Raw genomic sequence first — 18,608 nt, forward strand, 5'->3', positions numbered from 1 at the left:
CTGTTTCGTGTACGTAGTTCTCCATATTGTTGGGTTGGGACTCTCGGTGCGTGTTTGGGAATGAAAGATGCAAATGCTTTTAGTCAGTCCTGCAAGCTGATCTGTGCAGGTGAACTATTAAAAGAAGCCCTTCTCGGCAACAGTGTTCCCTATTTGTACAGTTTCAGATGCACAACTGAAAATGAAACCTATAACTAGCACCACAGGGCTTCAAGTAGGTGAAAAATCAATGTGGCACTTGTGGTCTCCTCACTAAGAAGGCTGGCTGAATATCGGACCTAGGGCTAGAGTCTGAACACTTTCACTTGGCACTGTTGCTTGGTTTTTGTCCCTTCTTTAGATGCAGAAGAGTTCATCTGACGTAAGGCTAGGTCATGAGCAGCTATGCTCAGTAAGAGAGGGAATATTCCCACAGTCAAAATGATTGGGAAGGAGTAGGACAAGACTTTTGGGGCAATGCCAGCTTATGTCTGCAAAGTGTTGAAAAAAACCTACATCTTCAGATTCTTTTAGTTTTTAGTATTAGCACTTCCAGTTTTATGTAAGGATGCTCTTTCCTTTAAGAGCAACTTGAGAAAAAGACAAGGGCTAGATATTGCCAGGTACCAGAATGGAATGGCAGTGTATCTTTCCGTAGTAGAAATGTGTGATGCTGCAGAAGGCAGAGTGTCAGCAATTCAGCTGATGGTTAATCAAAGTATGATTAAGCTTCAGTTTATTTAACTGCAGATAAACTATGGATTAACTACAATTAATTATGTTCCTAGGCCTTAACACTAGTAACTTTTTCCGTATAGGAGTGTCCTGGTTTCAGCTGAGATGATAGAATTAATTTTCTTTATAGTAGCTAGTATGGGGCTATGTTTTGGATTTGTGCTGAAAACAGTGTTGATAACACAGAGATGTTTTAGTTGTTGCTAAGTAATGTTTGCACTTGTCAAGGACTTTTCAGCTTCCCATGCTCTGCCAGGTGCACAAGCAGCTGGGAGGGGGCACAGCCAGGACAGTTGATCCAAACTGCCCAAAGGGCTATTCCATACCATATGGAGTCATGCTCAGTATATAAAGCTGGGGAAGAAGAAGGAAGGGGGGGCTGTTCGGAGCGATGGCATTTGTCTTCCCAAGTTAACCGTTGCCTGTGATGGAGCCCTGCTTTCCTGGAGATGGCTGAACACCTGCCTGCCCCTGGGAAGGAGTGAAGGAATTCCTTGGTTTGCTTTGCTTGCGTGCGTGGCTTTTGCTTTACCTGTTAAACTGTCTTTATCTCAACCCACGAGTTTTCTCCCTTTTACTCTTCTGATTCTCTCCCCCATCCCACTGCGGGGGGAGTGAGCAAGTGGCTGTGTGGTGCTTAGTTGCTGGCTGTGGCTAAACCACGACAAGGAGATGGGTATCTTGTGTCCCGTTAGCTTTTTTTTCTTCTAACATATTGAACCTTTGGGTAGCACCATCCCCCATTGTTTATGTAACTCCAATTTTTACTGTTATTAAATCCAACTAGAATAGAACACTATCCTGATGTTCCAAATACAGTTTGAAGCAGAGTCCTGGCAGTGCCCATATATACAGCTGTTTCAGATGTACACACGCATACAAGATGATGACCTAACATACTCTTCATGAGGAGTTCGTATTAGAAACACCCACAAAAATAACATGGTTGTAGCATCTTCTTTCCATTTACCCATCCAGATTCTTTCACCATGCTGAAGCAAGAGTGTGTTGTTCAGTTTTTTTAATCCACCTCTAACCTCTGTATAGGGAAGAACATTCTCATGCTTAAAAAGAATTCTCTTGTGAGAAGATGCCAGATGCTACTTTTTATGATTTTTAATTCCTATTACAATGCTAACAGACTTTATGCATGCTTCAGAGCTATGACCACCAGAAACTGACAGAGAAGCTGATATCAAGCGATCGCACATAGTGCCAATATTTAACTGGAATAAACAGAACCTGTCCAGGCATCAGAATACAGGACTGAAATGCAGCCTTTCTGAAATTGGGAAACTTAACTAAGTCAGGATCTTCCACATCAACCTATAAAAAAACCAAAACAATCATCAGTAGAATGTCTTTACTCAAATATGATTTGATAAAGTAACATTACTGACATTAAAATTTCAGGCAACTATTTACCTGACTAGTGTTGTGAAGAATTTGGCTTTCATGTGGGTACAGGTTTTCTGAATCTTGTGGTGAATATAGACGGATATACTTTCTTCCAAATACCTGTATATATTACAATAAATGTTTTCCATCTGCCATTAACCTGCGCATTACTGGAAACTGTGGGCCATAGCTGGCATTTAACAGTAAAATATACCTGATTACAAGAAACATCATTACCTTTGTTAGTAATAAACAGACACCGCTATAATAAAAAGTTAAATCGGACTATTGGAATTCAGGTACCTGTTCCCTTGGAGCAGATAAGAATTTGAAATACCAGGAAAGGCCTTTAGCCAAATTACTTTAAATTCAAAGTTGAAGGCACCCAATTTATACCATGTTGTTTGGGCTCTACGCAGCTAGAAAGTAATTAGAAGAACTAAGAGGTTGAGTCTTCGGTGCAGTTCACATCAGCAGGCCGCAGAGTGACTGCTAAGCTTCCATATACTCCTTTAGCTCTTATTTCTGTGTTACCGTTAAATCAGTTCTTTCACTGGAGTGCTTAAGTGAAAGACTAGAATTCATAAGGCAAGTGGACTGACCAACCTGAACACTACGCTGACTTGCAAGTCACAGGTGCCTCAAATGAAGTGGCAGAATAAACAAGAGTCAAAGCTGATTCCTGCACTGATACCAGTGGAACGCCCACAGAAGGCATAGGGTGAATATTCATGCTGCTTGTGCCAGGATTCAAGATTTCTTCAAGGGCCAAGCATGATCATATTTGTTTGGAACTATCACAAAAAGGGTAAGTCAGTATGACTAACCCACCGTACCCTGGGCTGGCATTACGCTACCAAACTATTCCTAAACAAGCTGCTTTTCCTCTATCTTAACATCCCTTCCCATATAATAGAACAGGATTTCCTGAAATCTTATCAACACCCAAGTTGTAATGCTAGATGTTTAGAGTTTGTTGCTTCATGGACAGCACATAAACGTATTCTAAAGTCTGGACAAGTTTCAGTGTATTCCTGCCCTGTCCTACTCTTCACTATCACTGGTTAAACTACTAGAGCATTGATCCGAATAACTATGGCAGTCCATGTGTTTTTAGGATGCCTTCCATACCCCAAAGGGATTATGGATATTAATTAGCTCTCTAAAGAACCAAGTGTTAAGTGATATTTTTGGTGATGTGCGGAAGTAAAGAAAATGTTGGTTACTGCTCCAGCACACACTCTGAATCCTTGAATTTTTTTGGGGAGTGGGTGTTACGTGGACTGCTGTGAGCTATTAACGGCTCCTTCCTTCACTTGCCTCCCTGGGCTGAGGCGCTGTATATTGCAAGGTTGAACGCACAAGCTAATTGGCAACAGCCTGCATCTCCAGATACTGGTTTCCTCATTAATGGAAACACTACGATCTCTGCAGCAGCTACCACCCAGCCAGTAGGATCATTGCACTTTGTTACTTGTGCTTGTGCCTTCCTGTACTCCACAGCTACAGTGTAAATGGCATCAAGAGGCAGGGCAGTTTTAATTGAAAATTGAAAACTGCCAGATGATCTGCTGTTCAAATTTCAAACTCTTTTACAGCACTGGCAGATAATCTCCCATTTGAAGTTCTGAAGTTTGTAAGGGAAGGGAACTCTTTTTCCCAGTCCAACAACTCCTGTAATGGACTTCCACCCAAAAAATGCCACACAAGCTTTACGTAGTGTGTATAGTAGGATACTTCCCTTTCAGAATGCCGGGGGTGTGTGTGCATCAAGCAGGTTAGCAGGGAAGAGAAATACAATACGTAATTGCACGGCAGTTGTAAAAACCCACGGTAGGAAGGCCTGAATTAAGACTCAGTTCCAAGTGAAAACACAGGTTAGCAAGATGCAGCTGTTTGGGACAGAGGAACTAAGGCTCAACCCATAAATAAGCACAAGTAGAAAGTATTCAGTGTCATGATCCTGCTGGAAAATGTTTGAAAGTGTAAGCCATATTTTTTTTTACAAGAATCTGATGGAATGGAGGAAGAAACAGCAATCTCCTTCCAGTAAGCAAAAAACCAATCAGTGTTTGAAGATGGACAGTTGTCAACTGCTTGGACCAGGAATACATCTTTGGACTTGTATAGTGCTCACCACAAAGGGCCCCAGTATTTTACTGTGTTACTCTGCACTAAAAGTCGTCACCAAGAAGCCTACCAACAGTAACGCACTTAGCAGCAGTGAGGTCACAGTGCAAATATTACTTCATCTGACTGTCCATGCATGCACAAATAGATATTTTACTAGGTAACCTGAAGTGGATTAAAGTATGCACCTAAGTCCACCCCAAAATCTTGCTGTTCCAGACAAGGAAGTTCCTTGGTACACCATGACAGGATCCAGGTTCTTCCCAACTCTGTTACAAATTCCTTGTGTGACCCTGGAAAAGCTGCTTCTTGTGATTTCCATTTATCATCTGTAAAATGAGGCTAAGTACTGGTCTATCTCAATGAGGAGCACTTGCGGCCTAGAGGATTACACTGAGTATTAAGCTGCAGTAGCGACAAATGCAATAGAATAGCAAAATAATATCTGCATATTCTTTATCCTCCAATTGTTTGTCAAGCTGTCCGCTCCCTTGTCTCTAACACTTACATACCATAAGCATTTTTTCCAGCTATAGCATTAATGGCATGTGCAGAGTAAGTAGAGTACAGACCTGCGCTAAAAAATTTTGCTGGGGATCCTGATGAAGAGGTGAGATAGTGCCTTCTGGACCAAACCAAGCGTTAATGGTGATGTCATCTTCTTCCCCTTCCCCCAGGCAGCAGTAGTCAGGGATACTGATATCCTCTTTCAGTTCTGGGATCTACTCCCATAAGGAAATCAACATTAGAAAGGGTACGTGCTGACTTGCCAAAGGTATGTAATTCATAGAACCGAGGAACAAGGCTTGACACAAAGAAAACAAATGACCTGCTTGTCCAGCAAAGGCAGGAGAGAAGTAGCGGAACTGCTAGGAATCTGCAGGAAATGTCCTCACACTTTCTGTCCTAGCAAGCAGATTCTGTTGCGAGGAGAGGTGGGAGAAAGAAAGGGGTTTCTCATTCTTCAGAGACCCTTTGCTTTAGCAGAAACCAGAGAAACCCACAAGAATAAGTAGGTTTGCTGTTCATGGAAAAGGAGCAGCTGATCTTTTATACGCTAAGCTTGCTTCTCCTTGAGATTCCTTTTTACATCTCCCACCAACCTAATCTCTGGTTAACTGGAATGACATTTCAGAACGTATCACCACTGAAGACTGTTTCCTGTCCAAATCTCTTCCCTGACTTACATATTCTTTGGGGAAATGCTGCTTTCCAGGCGATACCCCTCAAAGTATATGCTACCTTGTACCGAAACAGCACTAAGATCAAATGTCTTCAACCCTGAAAGGGTTTTGTTTCCATGTCTTTCAGCCAAATGGAACAAACCCCTCCCTCCGTTCCTTCAAATTGTGGAAATAGAAACTTAAGAAATACTGTGAATTGTCTGTATGCCCTTCCATCTAGTAGAGCTGACATCCTCAGAGATGACTTGTGCTACAAAGGGAACACTGGACTGCAGAAAGATAAAAACATTCACTCAGTTTTACCTGATCAAAAAGCTGGTGCTGGGCAAGGTATCCTACAGTGTTCTGAAATTACAGCAGAGAAAGAAAAAAAATGCATAGTGACATATAGGGTAAGACTTCTCAGTCAGGTAACTTACTTAAAGGTGAGTAGAATTTACTTATAGGTAACATACATTTCCAATGCCCTATTTCAGAGTACTAGAATTGTTTCAACAGTTGACTAGTGTAAGGGGTCTTCTGAAACAGTAACTTACAGCTACACGGAAACTGTAAGAGTGTAGATATATCCCCACAATCAGCAAATTATCTAGCTCAGGTTACTGGAAGAAGCCTAGCTATAATCCTACGGAGTCTCGACAGTTCTGTTGTCGATCCTGTGACAACGCTCTGCATCTTTACAGCTAGACCCTGCTGGTACACAGACTAGTTCACCTTCACTCCCCGTAAGTATCTTGATATTCTATTCCAGGCTGCACCACCGACCAATTTGCAATGGCACATGGTCCTTCCTGCCAGAAGACTAAGAAATAGAAATGAGGGCTTCAGATCCTCAGCTGTGAAAGTAAAAGGACATTCAATTGCTAATCAACTTTTAAATTTTTTTACCTGGTGGCACATGAATTTGGATCTTGATCCTAGATCTCACTAAGCAGTTTAATAACCAAGAGGAACAAAACTGCTGGCTGAGGATCCTTTATCCTTAGACTCCACCATTCAGGCTTTTACTGCAGAAGGTATCTATCCATCAAATTCCAGCTGCTGTACATTCAATTATATATAAAAATCAAGCCTAGCTATTGTCGCAATAACTATTTGTAGTTTCAGATCTTGAAAATGTCAAACCTTTTAATTCAGAGTTGTGCTTATAGCATACCTTCTCCCTTGACATTGCCTCTAAGCAATGTTTGTTCCAAGCAGGAATTCTGTACCAGTAACACACTGCTGTATTTGGAGATGAAACAAAACGAGAGTAACAGACCTCATTCACAATATACTGGTTGATGAAGTCACTGACAGTCATGAGCTTCTGAGACCATTCCTCATCGGTGTATCGGGTACCCAATTCCACAGGGACTGTGCGGCACCCTGCGACTTGACAAAAATAGTCCACACTGAAATGAAGAAAGTTCTATTATCTTTTTATACTACTCTTCTTACTAATTTTGAATGTAAGCAATCAATCCAAATCAATCTTTTAGAGTAATAAAACTCTACTACCATGAGTTTCTGCTCTCTAAGACCAACCAACCAGAGACAAGAGGCAGCAGAAAAGGATACAAGGAGCAAGGAAGCAAGCAGTCAAGTTTGCATGTACATTACGCCACAACTGTCTGTTTTGTTGTTTTAAAACCTTGTTTACCTCAGTCAACTATTGTTTCCTTACGAGCTAAGGAGATTTAAGCTGTTAGTCTCTCTTGACTAGGGATGGCTAATCTTTTTGCTGCCTGCTGCCACATTTGCTAAATAAAATGTTTTATCTTTTTATCATTAATGCTAGATCAACTCTCTGTCAGTGCCAGATTCTGTATACAGGTGCCAATAGTATCTACCCTGGCTAAAGTCAGAGAAATAACTTTGATGGGTGGTATACATCTCTCCACTGACAAATGATATTAACTAAATGGAGAAGCTCATCTTTTTAAGTGTCTGAAGTTAAGCAGTGGAGTACCTTCCCTCAAAAAAGAATAAAACCCCTATGAAATAACAAGTGTGTTCAGTTAATGTCAATTTTACCCTTGGCTGTGGAAAGAAAGCAATTGCTCAACCTAAGCATGAGTGTTTCTTCCCCTTTTCTACGGAATCATGAGCTTTATCTCACAAATATTCAGTTCTCAGTATTGGAAATGTTGGCTCCATTGCCTACATTACACAAGCAGCACAATGTTATTACTCACTCCTGAATGGAAGCGTCTGAAACTCGGCACTCAAACACAACACTGAACAAACATCAGTGCTTGTACTTGTGAATGAGAAGCCAATCATGCCTACTCACACATCTCTCAAATTCGACTTCCATTGCACTAATTATCAGCAAGTTCGAGACGTAAAAATCACTGATCTGTGTCTGACACAGACCCAGTTAAGAGGTGAGCAGCTCACTGCAACAGTTAGCAGCGCATGCTCGTCCCTGGTTTCCAGCTGAGCAACACGCAGCATCAGCAATTCGCCAGAGCGCTCCCCGCACAGCCCCGGCAGGCAGGGCTGAGGGCTGCCTTCCGGCGCCGTCCCGGCCAGGACTGGGTTTCCCCGGCGCACTGCAGCACATACCGTGCAATGCTCTGGACGGTTTGATGCACTTCCCTCGTCTATGGGGCAACGTCTACGGAGCAAAGGCAACGCTGCAGCAGGAAGGTGCTGCCAACAACACTCACTCCCAATGGCCCCTGTCTTCTGTGGGGGTCTCTACTGCTCTACTGAGCATCAAGATACCCGACACAGAAAGCGATCCTCGCCCTTACCAGGACAGGGAAGAAACTCTTATTTCTCACCTCCACTTCTTCATACAGGGCCAGTGGTCAATAATCCCCTCTAAGACCACAGGCTTCTGGGGAATTAGATAGTTGTCTCTGAAATGCTCCAGCGAAGGGCAGTGAACATGTGGAAGCGCAACTTCTGGCTGCACAACCGGGACTGGAGGGGGGTCAGTCCGGACCCTCTGGAACAGAGACGTCCTCCTTCAGCAGCTGCTAGCGAAGGCCTCCGCGGCCTTCCCGCCCGCCCGGCCCGCCTCGCCCTGCGCCGGGCCGCGCACAGCCGGAGGGGCCCCGGGAACGGTGGGGGAGGGGGTGTGAACAGACGCCGGGGAGGGGAGCCCGAGGGAGGCCGGCCTCGCCCGGGCGGCGGAACAACGAGGGCAGGGGGGCAGAACGAACGAGGGGCGCGACGGGGGGCGCGACGGGGGGGGGCGGGGGGGAGCCCACGGGGCGGGGCCGCGAGGGCAGGGGGAGGCCGAGGGGAGGAGGGAGCCGGGCGGGAGAGCCCGGGGGCCAGGTCGCCTCAGGGCGGCGGGCGAGGGGCGGGCGGTACCTTGGCGCTCCCCTCGGCCGCGGCGCGCCGCTTCCCGCCGGGCAGGTGCGCCTGCAGGACGCGGACGAGGCGGGCGAGGACGTTGTCCAGGACGGAGGCGCCCATGAGCAGCCCCATGTCGCAGAGGCGGACGGCAGGCGCCAGCGGGCGGCCGGCGGCCACCTCGGCCAGCGCCCCGAAGAGGCAGCCGTAGGCGTAGACCTGCCGCCAGGCCTTGCTGACCTCCCGCCAGGGCCCCGCGTTCAGCTTCTCCCACGAGTAGTCGCGCAGGACGTCGCCCAGGCGCTGCAGCGCCGCCGCCGCCGCCCCGCAGGGCCGGCCCGCCTCGCCGTAGAGCAGCCCGCGGGCCCGCCGCAGCAGCGGCAAGACGCAGTCCTCCACCTCGCCGCTCAGCGCCAAGGTCAGCCCCTCCTCGGCGCCGGGCAGCAGCGCCCGTACCTCTGCCCAGAGCGCGCCGCCCGCCGCGGGGCCGCCCGCCAGGCCCGCCGGGCCCTCCCCGCCGCCGGGCGCCGCCATGGCAGCGCGGCCCCGCCGGCTGCCGGCCTCCGCGGCGCTGCCGGGCCTGCGCGGGCCTCGGGGGCGGGTCGGGGCTGCGGCGCGGCGCCGCTCGCCTAGCGGGGCCGGTCCCGCCCGCGGCTCCGCCCCGCGCCGCCCGTGCGCCGGCGAGGCCGGTGGCCTGGCGCGGCCCGGGGCGCCGCCGCCGGGCGGCTCCGCCCCAGCGGGCTGCGGAAGGAGCCGCTGGCGTCGCGTAGCGGGAGGGGGCTGCCGCGGGAACGGCGACCGGGGCCGCCCGCCCCCGCGGCCGCCCGCCCCCGCGGCGAGCCCCGCGCAGCCCCTGGGCCCCCCGCCGCCCGCCCACGGCGCGCTCGCCTCGCCCGCCGCGGGTGGGCCCTGCGGGGCTGCCGCTGGCTTCGGCCGCTGCCGCGGCGGGGCCCCTTCGGGCGCCCTGGCTGCCCGGCGGAGGGGCCGGTGGGCGGCTGGTGGCGGCTGGTGGCGGGCGCGGCGGCCTCTCAGCCGTGCGCCTCCTCGGCCGCCGGCGGCGGCGGGTGCAGGCGCTTCTTTGCGCTGCTCGTGATGGCGTTCTTCGGAATGCGTTTTCATACCCGAGAGTTTCCGGGCTGCTGTCAGCCGCTGCTCCGGCGGGCCGCGGCGGGAGGAGCAGTCCCGCTCAGGCCCGGCGGTTCTGTCTGGCGTTTGCGCCCTTATGCTGCTGCAAGTCTCCGTGCAGCCACGTAACGAACTGGAATGGAAGCCCCTTCTAGATTAAAAAGTACTCATTGTCTTAGGTTAGTTTTAGCCCAGATGAGTCTCATCACCTGGTTCATCCCATAACTGTGTATGCTTTTACAGATGTAAAGAAGGCGGCAATAGGGGGTTTACGTGGGTGAAGAAAGTGGAGCGATTCCTTTTGGTGGCATTGCTGGTTTTTTGCTGGGTTAAAGGCTCTGTGAAACTGTAGCCCAGGTCTCCATGAGCCGTGTAATAGCACCACGACTCAGTCTAGATACTGTCACTTGGGCCCTTGGCCAGCGAGTCTACTGCATTTAGTAATGGTACGATTGACGCGGCTCTTTGCGTTGAAGGGGAACGTCTAAATCCAAGCTAGTTTTCTTTCTGCTGTAGCTTCCATGTTAACCGTATAGTGATGGTATGAGGAAGATAGCTGTTTCACTTCAGCATCTCTCTGTTCCAAAAGTGGGACAGCTATTAACAAGTAGATGACTCCTGGAAGACCGGGAGGTACACTAGTCAATGCTGAACTTAAGTATTGCAAAGAAAGCCTGCTGATCTGAGTAACATGAGAGGACCCTAGAAGGGTCAGGGATGAATGCTGCTGTGAGGCAATGTCCTTTTGGTGGTTTATGCTGCATGCTTTTAATCTGTGCTTAAGATGTGCTTCCTGTATGGAATATGCACCTCAGTCTTCTAACACACTTTGCATGGCATCTTTCAGCCCCAACTCGCTTTGATAATGTGCCTGAACGTGTTCTCAGTACTTAATACTTGACTGCAAAGACAATATTATTTTACTTAAAATTCAGCAACTCTGAGGAATGTCGAACCAAAATCTAAAGCAACATAACAAGAAATGAGGAATTTGTAACTCCTGAAAAATTTTAAGTGTCCCTTGTCTGGGGTTGAAATCTTCAGACTTGACGCAACATGCTACGTTTACAGAAAAAGTTAAAATCATCACCTTTCATACTGAGAGAACGCCACTCATTCTTCTGTGTCCATGCTCAGTTGCTAGTGCTTTCAAAAAAAAAGAGTTGATTTGAGTCCTGTCGCTGCTGCTGCTGCTTGTGACTCTCCTCTACCCCGTTCCCAGCTGTCTTGTTCGAATGACTTCCTCTTCTTCCGTCACACTTTAGACTTGCTGCACTGGCTTGTCATGCTGGCCCATCTATTCTCTGTCTTCTAACTGCCTTTCTCTTGGCACCTTAAATTCGTCCTGTGACTGTGTGATTTTATCACCTTCATCTAGAATTTTCTCCTTGATTGCTAAATGTTAATATATGCTGCTATAGGAGAAAGTATTTAACTGGCAAGGAAAGCTTCTTATTAGACCTTGTGTTCAATATTTGTAATTTATGATGCTAGCAAGTGTTGCTAGTCTTCTGCTTATGGACTGTCCAATTTTTATTGCCATTTATATTAACTTCTATTCCTCTTTAAGTTGGTTAATACAATTCTTGATAAATCATAGTTTTCCTAGTTTAAATATTAGGAATATTTTCACAAATTACATTTTGAAGATTTGGATTTTCTTTCTGGTATTTTAAATAACACCAAGGTCTGAAAGCGTAATCTCTAGCACAATAGTGGGGCATTGAGGCCATGATAAGCTTTATCGGTTTTACTGTAGGTAAAGAACCAACTGGGAGTCGGTTTTAGTTTGTGTGTATTCAGGGAGGTTCAGTGTTTCTCTTTGAGCGTACACTGGAAGACAATCATTTCTAGTCAGCCATATTTTGGTGCAATGGTTTGAATGCTGATATAGCATCAGTAGTCTTGAAAGGGCTGAGCTGTATACCTGCTAAGCTAGTATACCTGCTAAGCTAGTACAGATAGGTTTTCAGGTGTGTAGTAAGTCTTGTCGTAGTGTGTTTGGTCTTTAGTCTAGGAGGAAAATCCACTAAAATCTCATATATACTCATCTTAGCAATTTGGTTGAAATTGCCTTTGTTGGAAAAAACCCCAACAGATTTGCAAAAGCTGAATTGGGAAGTCTTGCTATCAGAGTAATTAACCTTGCAGTATCTGCGTACTAGGTTTGAAATGTCTGTAAACTAATGCAGATATTTTTTGTTGTGAGCTGTCTGACCAAGGAAGTGGGTGACTTCAGTGCTAGACATTTCCGTTCTAAGTCAACAAGAGATAATTTAATTCCTGCTGGCAATGAACAAAGATCATTGTCATCTGTGTAACCTGCAGAAATTGATGTGAAAGAGAGTCTCGTTTCTCTGTGGATTATGCCACCATCACTGAAGCTTGTGCTGCTTTCATCAGAAGTAAATTTTTAAAAGATTTTGGTAGCCAAACTGCCTAACCTTGCAGAAAGATGTCCCTTTTAAAACATGGAGGAAAAGTTGGTACCAAGATTTTTTCCCTGCTGCTTCCTGCAGTATAGTCTGCAAAGCACTTTTTGTTCTCTTTGATTTTCAGTGTATTTTTTACATGTGCTCCAGGCAGCTCACTTTCTCCTAGCACTGACATTCAGAAAGAAATTACCTATTTAAAAAACCCCAAAACACAGTTAAGAGAGATAATGAAGTCCGATAAACCATATGTATTTCTCTCTTCTGTTTACAGTCATAGATTCCAGGACCCACGGTTACTTGATGTTACCTGGTCTGCCACTGGTGGAAAAGTGATTAATTAAACCAAATATCAAAAATTGCTCTGTATCTTGTCTTGCCATTGTCTTCATTGGAAAGAGCAGGTGTTTGGCCTGTTCAGAAATTAATTATTTATTTGTAGTAATATTCTCTTTTATAACACTCTTTCCTCATTTACTAATTTGAATTAGTGAACAAAGTCCTGCAATTGTTTTTGGATTTTATTAAAATAACATCAAGACACAGGCTCAGTGATTGACCACCTGAGTCCTAAGTAGGACATTTTTACTAGGTGGATCAATTTTTAAAATGACAGCATCTGCTTGCTTGTACACGTTTATTTATGATTCTTCCCCAGGTAAGTATAGCAGGAGTCTGGTGAGTAATAACCAGCTGTTAGAATTAGCAAATAGGGAAATAAAACAGTTATTTGATCTGTGGAGGAGTGTGGGAGCCAAGGCCAGAAGTAATAAAAGCTGAACAGATGCCCCAGATATATAAACCCAAGTAGGGACTTGTAAATTACTTGCACTGCTGATGGGCAAAATAGTGTCAGATGGGTTGACTTCGGAGTTTTTATTAAAGATGAAACCCTCTCCACTACCACGTCACATACAGTCATGCAAGGGTGTTTCTGGAGAGCATCCTGGGTCCCATTCTAGCACTTCTGCAGTGCTCGGCCAGCGTGAGCAACAGCATGCAAAGCACGGCAGCTCTCTCTGGTGGCTTCTGTCAGTTGCCTCTCCAATGTATTAGCAGAATGGGCAAAAAGGGATCCAAGTGTGAGGAAACTGCTGTTGGACCACCTTGTCTCAAATCCCAGGTGCGCCGTGACTCATGTCCTTTCTGGTGCTCTTTTATGTGTGTTCTTATGCTGGGTAATTTCACGGACAATCGCTGCAGGAGCACAACAGCAGCACCAAAGGTTTTGCATCTCCTCAGGACTTCAGGCTGCCACTCAGCTCCTCAGAAACTCCGTGTCCCTTCTGGTAGCCTAGCACTCTGGAATTACCAAGGGAGGTGGAATTACCAAGGTCTGTTTTGTCATTACCTGTGCTTTGCAAAAGAGTCATCGGAAGATGCTTTCTGTGGGACTTCTGCCCTTACCCTGACGGTTGATGAGGCCAGCCCTGAAGTGACTGTTGCAGCTTGATGGGGAAAGCCTGTCCTGAGAATTAGGGTTTCCTTCCGCTGTGACTTTCGGTGATGATGGTTTCCTAAGCTGGAATTTACATTGTGCTCATCAGAGTTACTGGAGTTGCTCTTAAATAAAAACAAATTTATGCAAACAAATGAAAAACTTACATTGTTGATATATCTCCTTCCCATTTTGTAAAGAAGAAGATAAACCAAGGTGAAACTATGGAAGTTACATTGAAACTTTCATAACATTTTGTAACATTTTGATGTTACAATATTTTATAAATCCTGTATCTTCAGAAATATTAATTTTATATACACCTTATTAAGCTTACACTCTAGCTTGCCATTAGGCTGGCATAAACTGTGTTGTTATGGTAGGTAAGGGTGGGACCCTAAACCACATTAGCATCTAAATGGTATTGGCCAATTATTTGTACAAAGGAAAGAGGGTCTAGCGGTAACTTTAGTGAGCCATTAAAGAAAAGGACTCTGTAGTCATGTCAGGTGGGCAGAGATCCAGAATTTCATGATGCCTTTGCAAGCATAAAAGTTCAAAAACAACCTGCAAAATGAAGCCTATCCAGTTCAAGGCACGGGGAGTGAGGTGGACCTTGCAGAGATCCAAGGTTTGCAGCCACATTTTTAACAACGTGGTATTTTTATGATGAATAATAATTGCAGTTGTGAGTTGGAGTTAGGGGCTGCCAGGCTTCTGGTATAAATTAACTTCTCCACTTCTCAAACCACCACAGGATTAATTCCCTTTGTGTATTAGTATAGGCAGCTGCATTTAAGATCCGTGTTGCCACCTTCCGTGGGAAGTGCCAAGTTCTGAGTGCTGCAGGAGTGAGATAGGGCAGCTGAATAGTATCTTCTGATAATTTATACCTCATAACCGTCTTCTGGGGTTCCATCTCTTGTCAGCTCTGCTCTCTTTATTAGGCTTGTATACTGTTACATAAACTAGTTAGATGCCAGTTGTTTAATGATTTGTTTCCTAAACTAACTCAAGTTTTTGAAATTGTATCAGGATATAATGTATGCTTGCACAATAAACCACAGAGATTTAAATGTAATAGTATAGCCAATCTTATATAAGAATTGCAAGTAGAATATCTTAACAGGTTATTATCAGGCTTACTATCTTTTGTTCTAGTAGAAGCAAAATGAGTGACAGATATGAGCACTGTTTTCCTAGGAAAGCAGCTCTTTCTCTGTCTATACAAAGGTTTAAAACCTGCTAGTCTTTATTCCTAACTATTTCAATTATATATGCATTTAGCTGTAGCTATTGGTTGCTTATCAGCCATGTTATATTTTATCATGTTAATTACCAGTACATTAGTCTTACATTACATATCATTAATTATTGTGTTGTTAGAGATTAATTTTTGTTTATCTTGGAAAATACAAGTGGACTCCACTAACATCTTGTAAGAACATATATAGTGCTAAAAACACTCTTATTCTTTATTTTACAGACATTTCAAAACTAATACACAGGTACTGCAAGATTAATTACTCTGATTACTTAATAAGCAAGGATGGAATCAACATTAAAAAAGTATCATGGCTGGAGGTCATATATTAAAGTAAACGTTATATATGCATTTTATGTTTGTGCCCCAGGTCTAGATTCTCTGTTGCAAAAGCTAACAGATTTTCAGCTAGAACTTAAAATTCTAGTTGCTTTTATTAGTTTGCCCATTTAAAAAGAAAGCCTTACTATAACCACGTGTCTTAACGGAGTTAACAGGCTATGAATATTGTTTAGCACCCTTGTTCTCTGAGTCAGTGTTTCCAGTGGTTGATCTAAGCCGAACTGGCATCTGTAGATTCTTCATTCTGCAAAGTGAGAGAAAGCTGTTTAGTTTGACGTTGGTGCTCCGACGGTCTCCCTGCAGGACTGACATCCAGCCGCTGTGCTGCTGCGGGTACCTGAAGCTCTGCCCCGTCAGGGTTACTGGCTCCGTGCTGGTAGCGACTGCTGCTTACGATTGTGGTGCTTCTATGAGATGACGGCAATCAATGCCCCTCCAGCCATCTGCATCGGGAAGATGCTCTCATGGTTGCTCTCACTGGCCATCGCAGCAGAGAAGTGCCTGTCAGTGTTCGCGATGGCCCTCTCTGCCTGGGGCAGGGATGAAGGGGAGGAAAGGCTGGTACTGCTGCTGCCCTGCCGTGTGTGCCTTAGGGTAGGTAGACTGTTTCTGCTTCCAGGAGTGGTTGGCTGGTACCTTCCATGAGCATTATACTCATTTAACATGCACCGCCGTCCCGTCCCCCCCATCCCGTCCCCTGTCCCCGTCCCGTCCCCTCCCCCCCCCCCAAAAAAAAAAGGGGAAAAAAAAGGGAAAATGGGAGCTAACATGCCGTCTGGTCCTTAGATGGGAGTGTAAATTGATGAGTGCTGTGAGAGTGTTTGTTATCATGCCTGAGTCTGATTTTCCATTACAGGGCATGAATGGTTGTCTCTCTCTCTGCAGGAACAAAAGTATGAACACATAAGACTTTAAAGACTTTGGATGTCTTTCCTGGCTGCTTTTTCTGCTCCTGTGGACAGGAGATGAATGATTCTGATTAACAATATGTACAGAATTAATTGTTATACAAGAGTTATTTTCCTCAGATAAGCAAGGTCTTCCTGCTCGAGAGTGACACAGCCATGCATTTCGATTGTATCTTGGAGTTGAGTGTAATTGTACAGCGAAAGTGTAATGACAGATATGTCTTTATCAACCTGTTCCCTGCATTGTGTTTTTATCACTGCCATCTGCTCTGCCGAGAGTGGCAGCTGCCAGGTCTCACAAATAGCGCTGTCATGTACTTTCATGTAGAACAACATATTGTCATAATTTCTCTGATATTACTAGATGGAATAACTTTAAGCGAGAAAGGTGACATTTTGCATGGCACTTTGGAATGCATTTCATTGCAGTGTGTGTAGGACACACAATGTTCTTTCTGGAGCAGGCTATAACAGCACACCCAGTTCTACTTTCAGAAATCACTGGAAAACAATTATTTTTCCAAAAACATTATGTAACATCCATCTGGGACATATGTGTCAGTGCTGAGATGCAACTGAGACATAGTCAGTATTAGTATTGCTTACATATGTAGCCTTAGTTACCTTTGCTGGATGGAAATTATGTAAGTTAGACTATTTTTAAAATTTAGTTATTTCTTTTTTTTTGCTTGCATCAATTTGAATCTCCTTCATATTTGCAAACATGTTCAGACAGCTCCTTCAAGATTAAAAGAAACAAAAAATCTTTACAACAAATCTTTAAAAAAATCTTTATAGCAGTCGGTCCTCTTTCTGTTGTCTCAGCTGGACCCTAGGTAGGAGATTTAATTTTAGACTAGGCCAGAGTCCCCTAGGTGTCCAGCCTAAGCCAGTCCTCTGGGCTCTCTTGAGTTGTTTGAGAGAGGGGGGTCCATCCCTGCCTGAGATGGGATACGTAGGGTAGGCAAGCAAGTGGAATAAATTGCGCTCTGTGGGTGTCTCTCTCTCCTCAGGCTGCAGAAGGAAGCTAAAAGACTAGCTTAGGTGACCTTCTTGCCTTTTTGGCAGATAAATGTAGATGAGGTGAACCACGTACTGAATATATGCCAACACGTCCTCTTGTTCTGAGTGCCTGCCAAAATCTTGCTTGTGCACCAAGTGTAGGAGAATATCTGGTGTAATCCACCTTCACAGCGATGCCTCTCCTTAAAAGTAATGAGGTACATCCTCTTTGACATATTCTCTCATTCTTTTGGATGTGTACTTAGTGGAGTTTTTACGACACAGGTAGTCCCAGTGATTTCTAGAGCAAGTGGCTGGCTAATCCCTTCTTTCTGTCATAGTCCCTATTGCTGCTTGCCAGGGACGAACAGCAAGGAAGGAAGGAAAATGGTGTGTAACTCAAAGAATGTACCTGTCTGTTGCAGTACACCTGTCTCATATACATGTGTTGTAAAACTGTGACACCAGATCTGTCTGCCTACTGGAAAGATTTACAAGGAAAACTGATTTGGGATATTTCTTCTTGCTAATGAGCATTGATGAGAAACAGCCTTTCTGATATGGCAAAAACCCCAGTTGTGATAGAGAAGGTGGGATATTTATTCTTGATTCTTGTGTCATTTTCGTTTTCAAGTGCGATAGGATGTAAAATGCTGAACAGCTGATCAACAGTATAAAGGATGGAGGCAAAGAGACAGCTTGCTTGCTAGTTGGCCTGTTTGGAGCAGTGTGGTAGGTGGAAAGCTTTTCTGACAGAAGTGTGGAAGAAAGCCAGGGCATGGCTCCTTTACATTTCTCTGCTTCATCCGAATGGATGTGTAGCTTCAGCACTTCATTGCTAGCCAAGCAGAGGCCATTTGCATTGTGAATAGTGTTCTCCCAATGGCAAACAGAAGATCAGGCCAGAGAAAAGTCTCTTGGCATTTAAATGAAGTCGTACACTCTAGAAATGTAAGTCTTGCCTGTCATTCCAGTAGTGCATTTCAAGAGCTGGTAAGGCTCCTGTATTGTACTGATCTTGAACGCACACCAGATCACTTTTTTATCCTAAGGGTAGGGAAGTGTCATTTTCATTAACCACACTTTATATATATGTATGTACCTTAAGAGGAAGGATATATATAAAAACATTTTTTTTCTTCCTCCCAAGATTTACAAATCTCATTTGAAACTTCTGTTTGATTTATCCCCCAGACTAGGGCTATAAATGCTGCATGAATTTGGTTTTGTGCTCTGTTTTAAGTATATTTAGAAGTGTACACAGTTATTTGTGTTCATACATCACATTCTTATTAATGAGCACAGTATAATTGTTGGTTGTATTGACTTTTGTTTCTGTGGATGTTTTTAAAAGGTATTTTAAAGGCTTTGCTGGAGTTT

The 18,608-nt window shown here is 44.9% G+C and overlaps 1 protein-coding gene and 1 long non-coding RNA gene across 6 annotated transcripts in view; one reads left to right on the top strand and one right to left on the bottom strand.

Annotated features, from left to right (window-relative positions):
* Positions 1-98: 98 nt before the first annotated feature.
* On the bottom strand, positions 99-9,298 carry KDM8 (lysine demethylase 8). Of its 4 annotated transcripts, none has more exons than XM_072878447.1 (7): positions 8,958-9,297; positions 8,198-8,364; positions 6,688-6,820; positions 5,730-5,771; positions 4,815-4,964; positions 2,140-2,232; positions 99-2,040 (listed from the first exon to the last, which is right to left on the bottom strand). In XM_072878447.1, exons 1-7 carry the CDS (start codon positions 9,249-9,251, stop codon positions 1,876-1,878), a joined length of 1,044 nt encoding a protein of 347 aa, XP_072734548.1. In that variant the 5' UTR covers positions 9,252-9,297; the 3' UTR covers positions 99-1,875. The 4 variants fall into 4 exon arrangements, with proteins under 4 accessions (XP_072734548.1, XP_072734545.1, XP_072734547.1 ...); XM_072878444.1 differs by having other exon boundaries at positions 8,736-9,296; XM_072878446.1 differs by lacking the exon at positions 4,815-4,964 and having other exon boundaries at positions 8,736-9,298.
* LOC140659162 (uncharacterized) overlaps positions 8,999-18,608 on the top strand; it is a 165,976-nt gene continuing 156,366 nt past the window's right edge. For both annotated transcript variants that reach the window (XR_012044999.1, XR_012044998.1), the window contains exon 1: positions 8,999-9,135. This is a non-coding gene — a long non-coding RNA (uncharacterized lncRNA). The remainder of the gene's footprint in view (positions 9,136-18,608) is intronic.

This window comes from Ciconia boyciana, chromosome 13, assembly GCF_034638445.1.
Source record: "Ciconia boyciana chromosome 13, ASM3463844v1, whole genome shotgun sequence".
Classification (NCBI taxonomy): Eukaryota; Metazoa; Chordata; class Aves; order Ciconiiformes; family Ciconiidae; genus Ciconia; species Ciconia boyciana.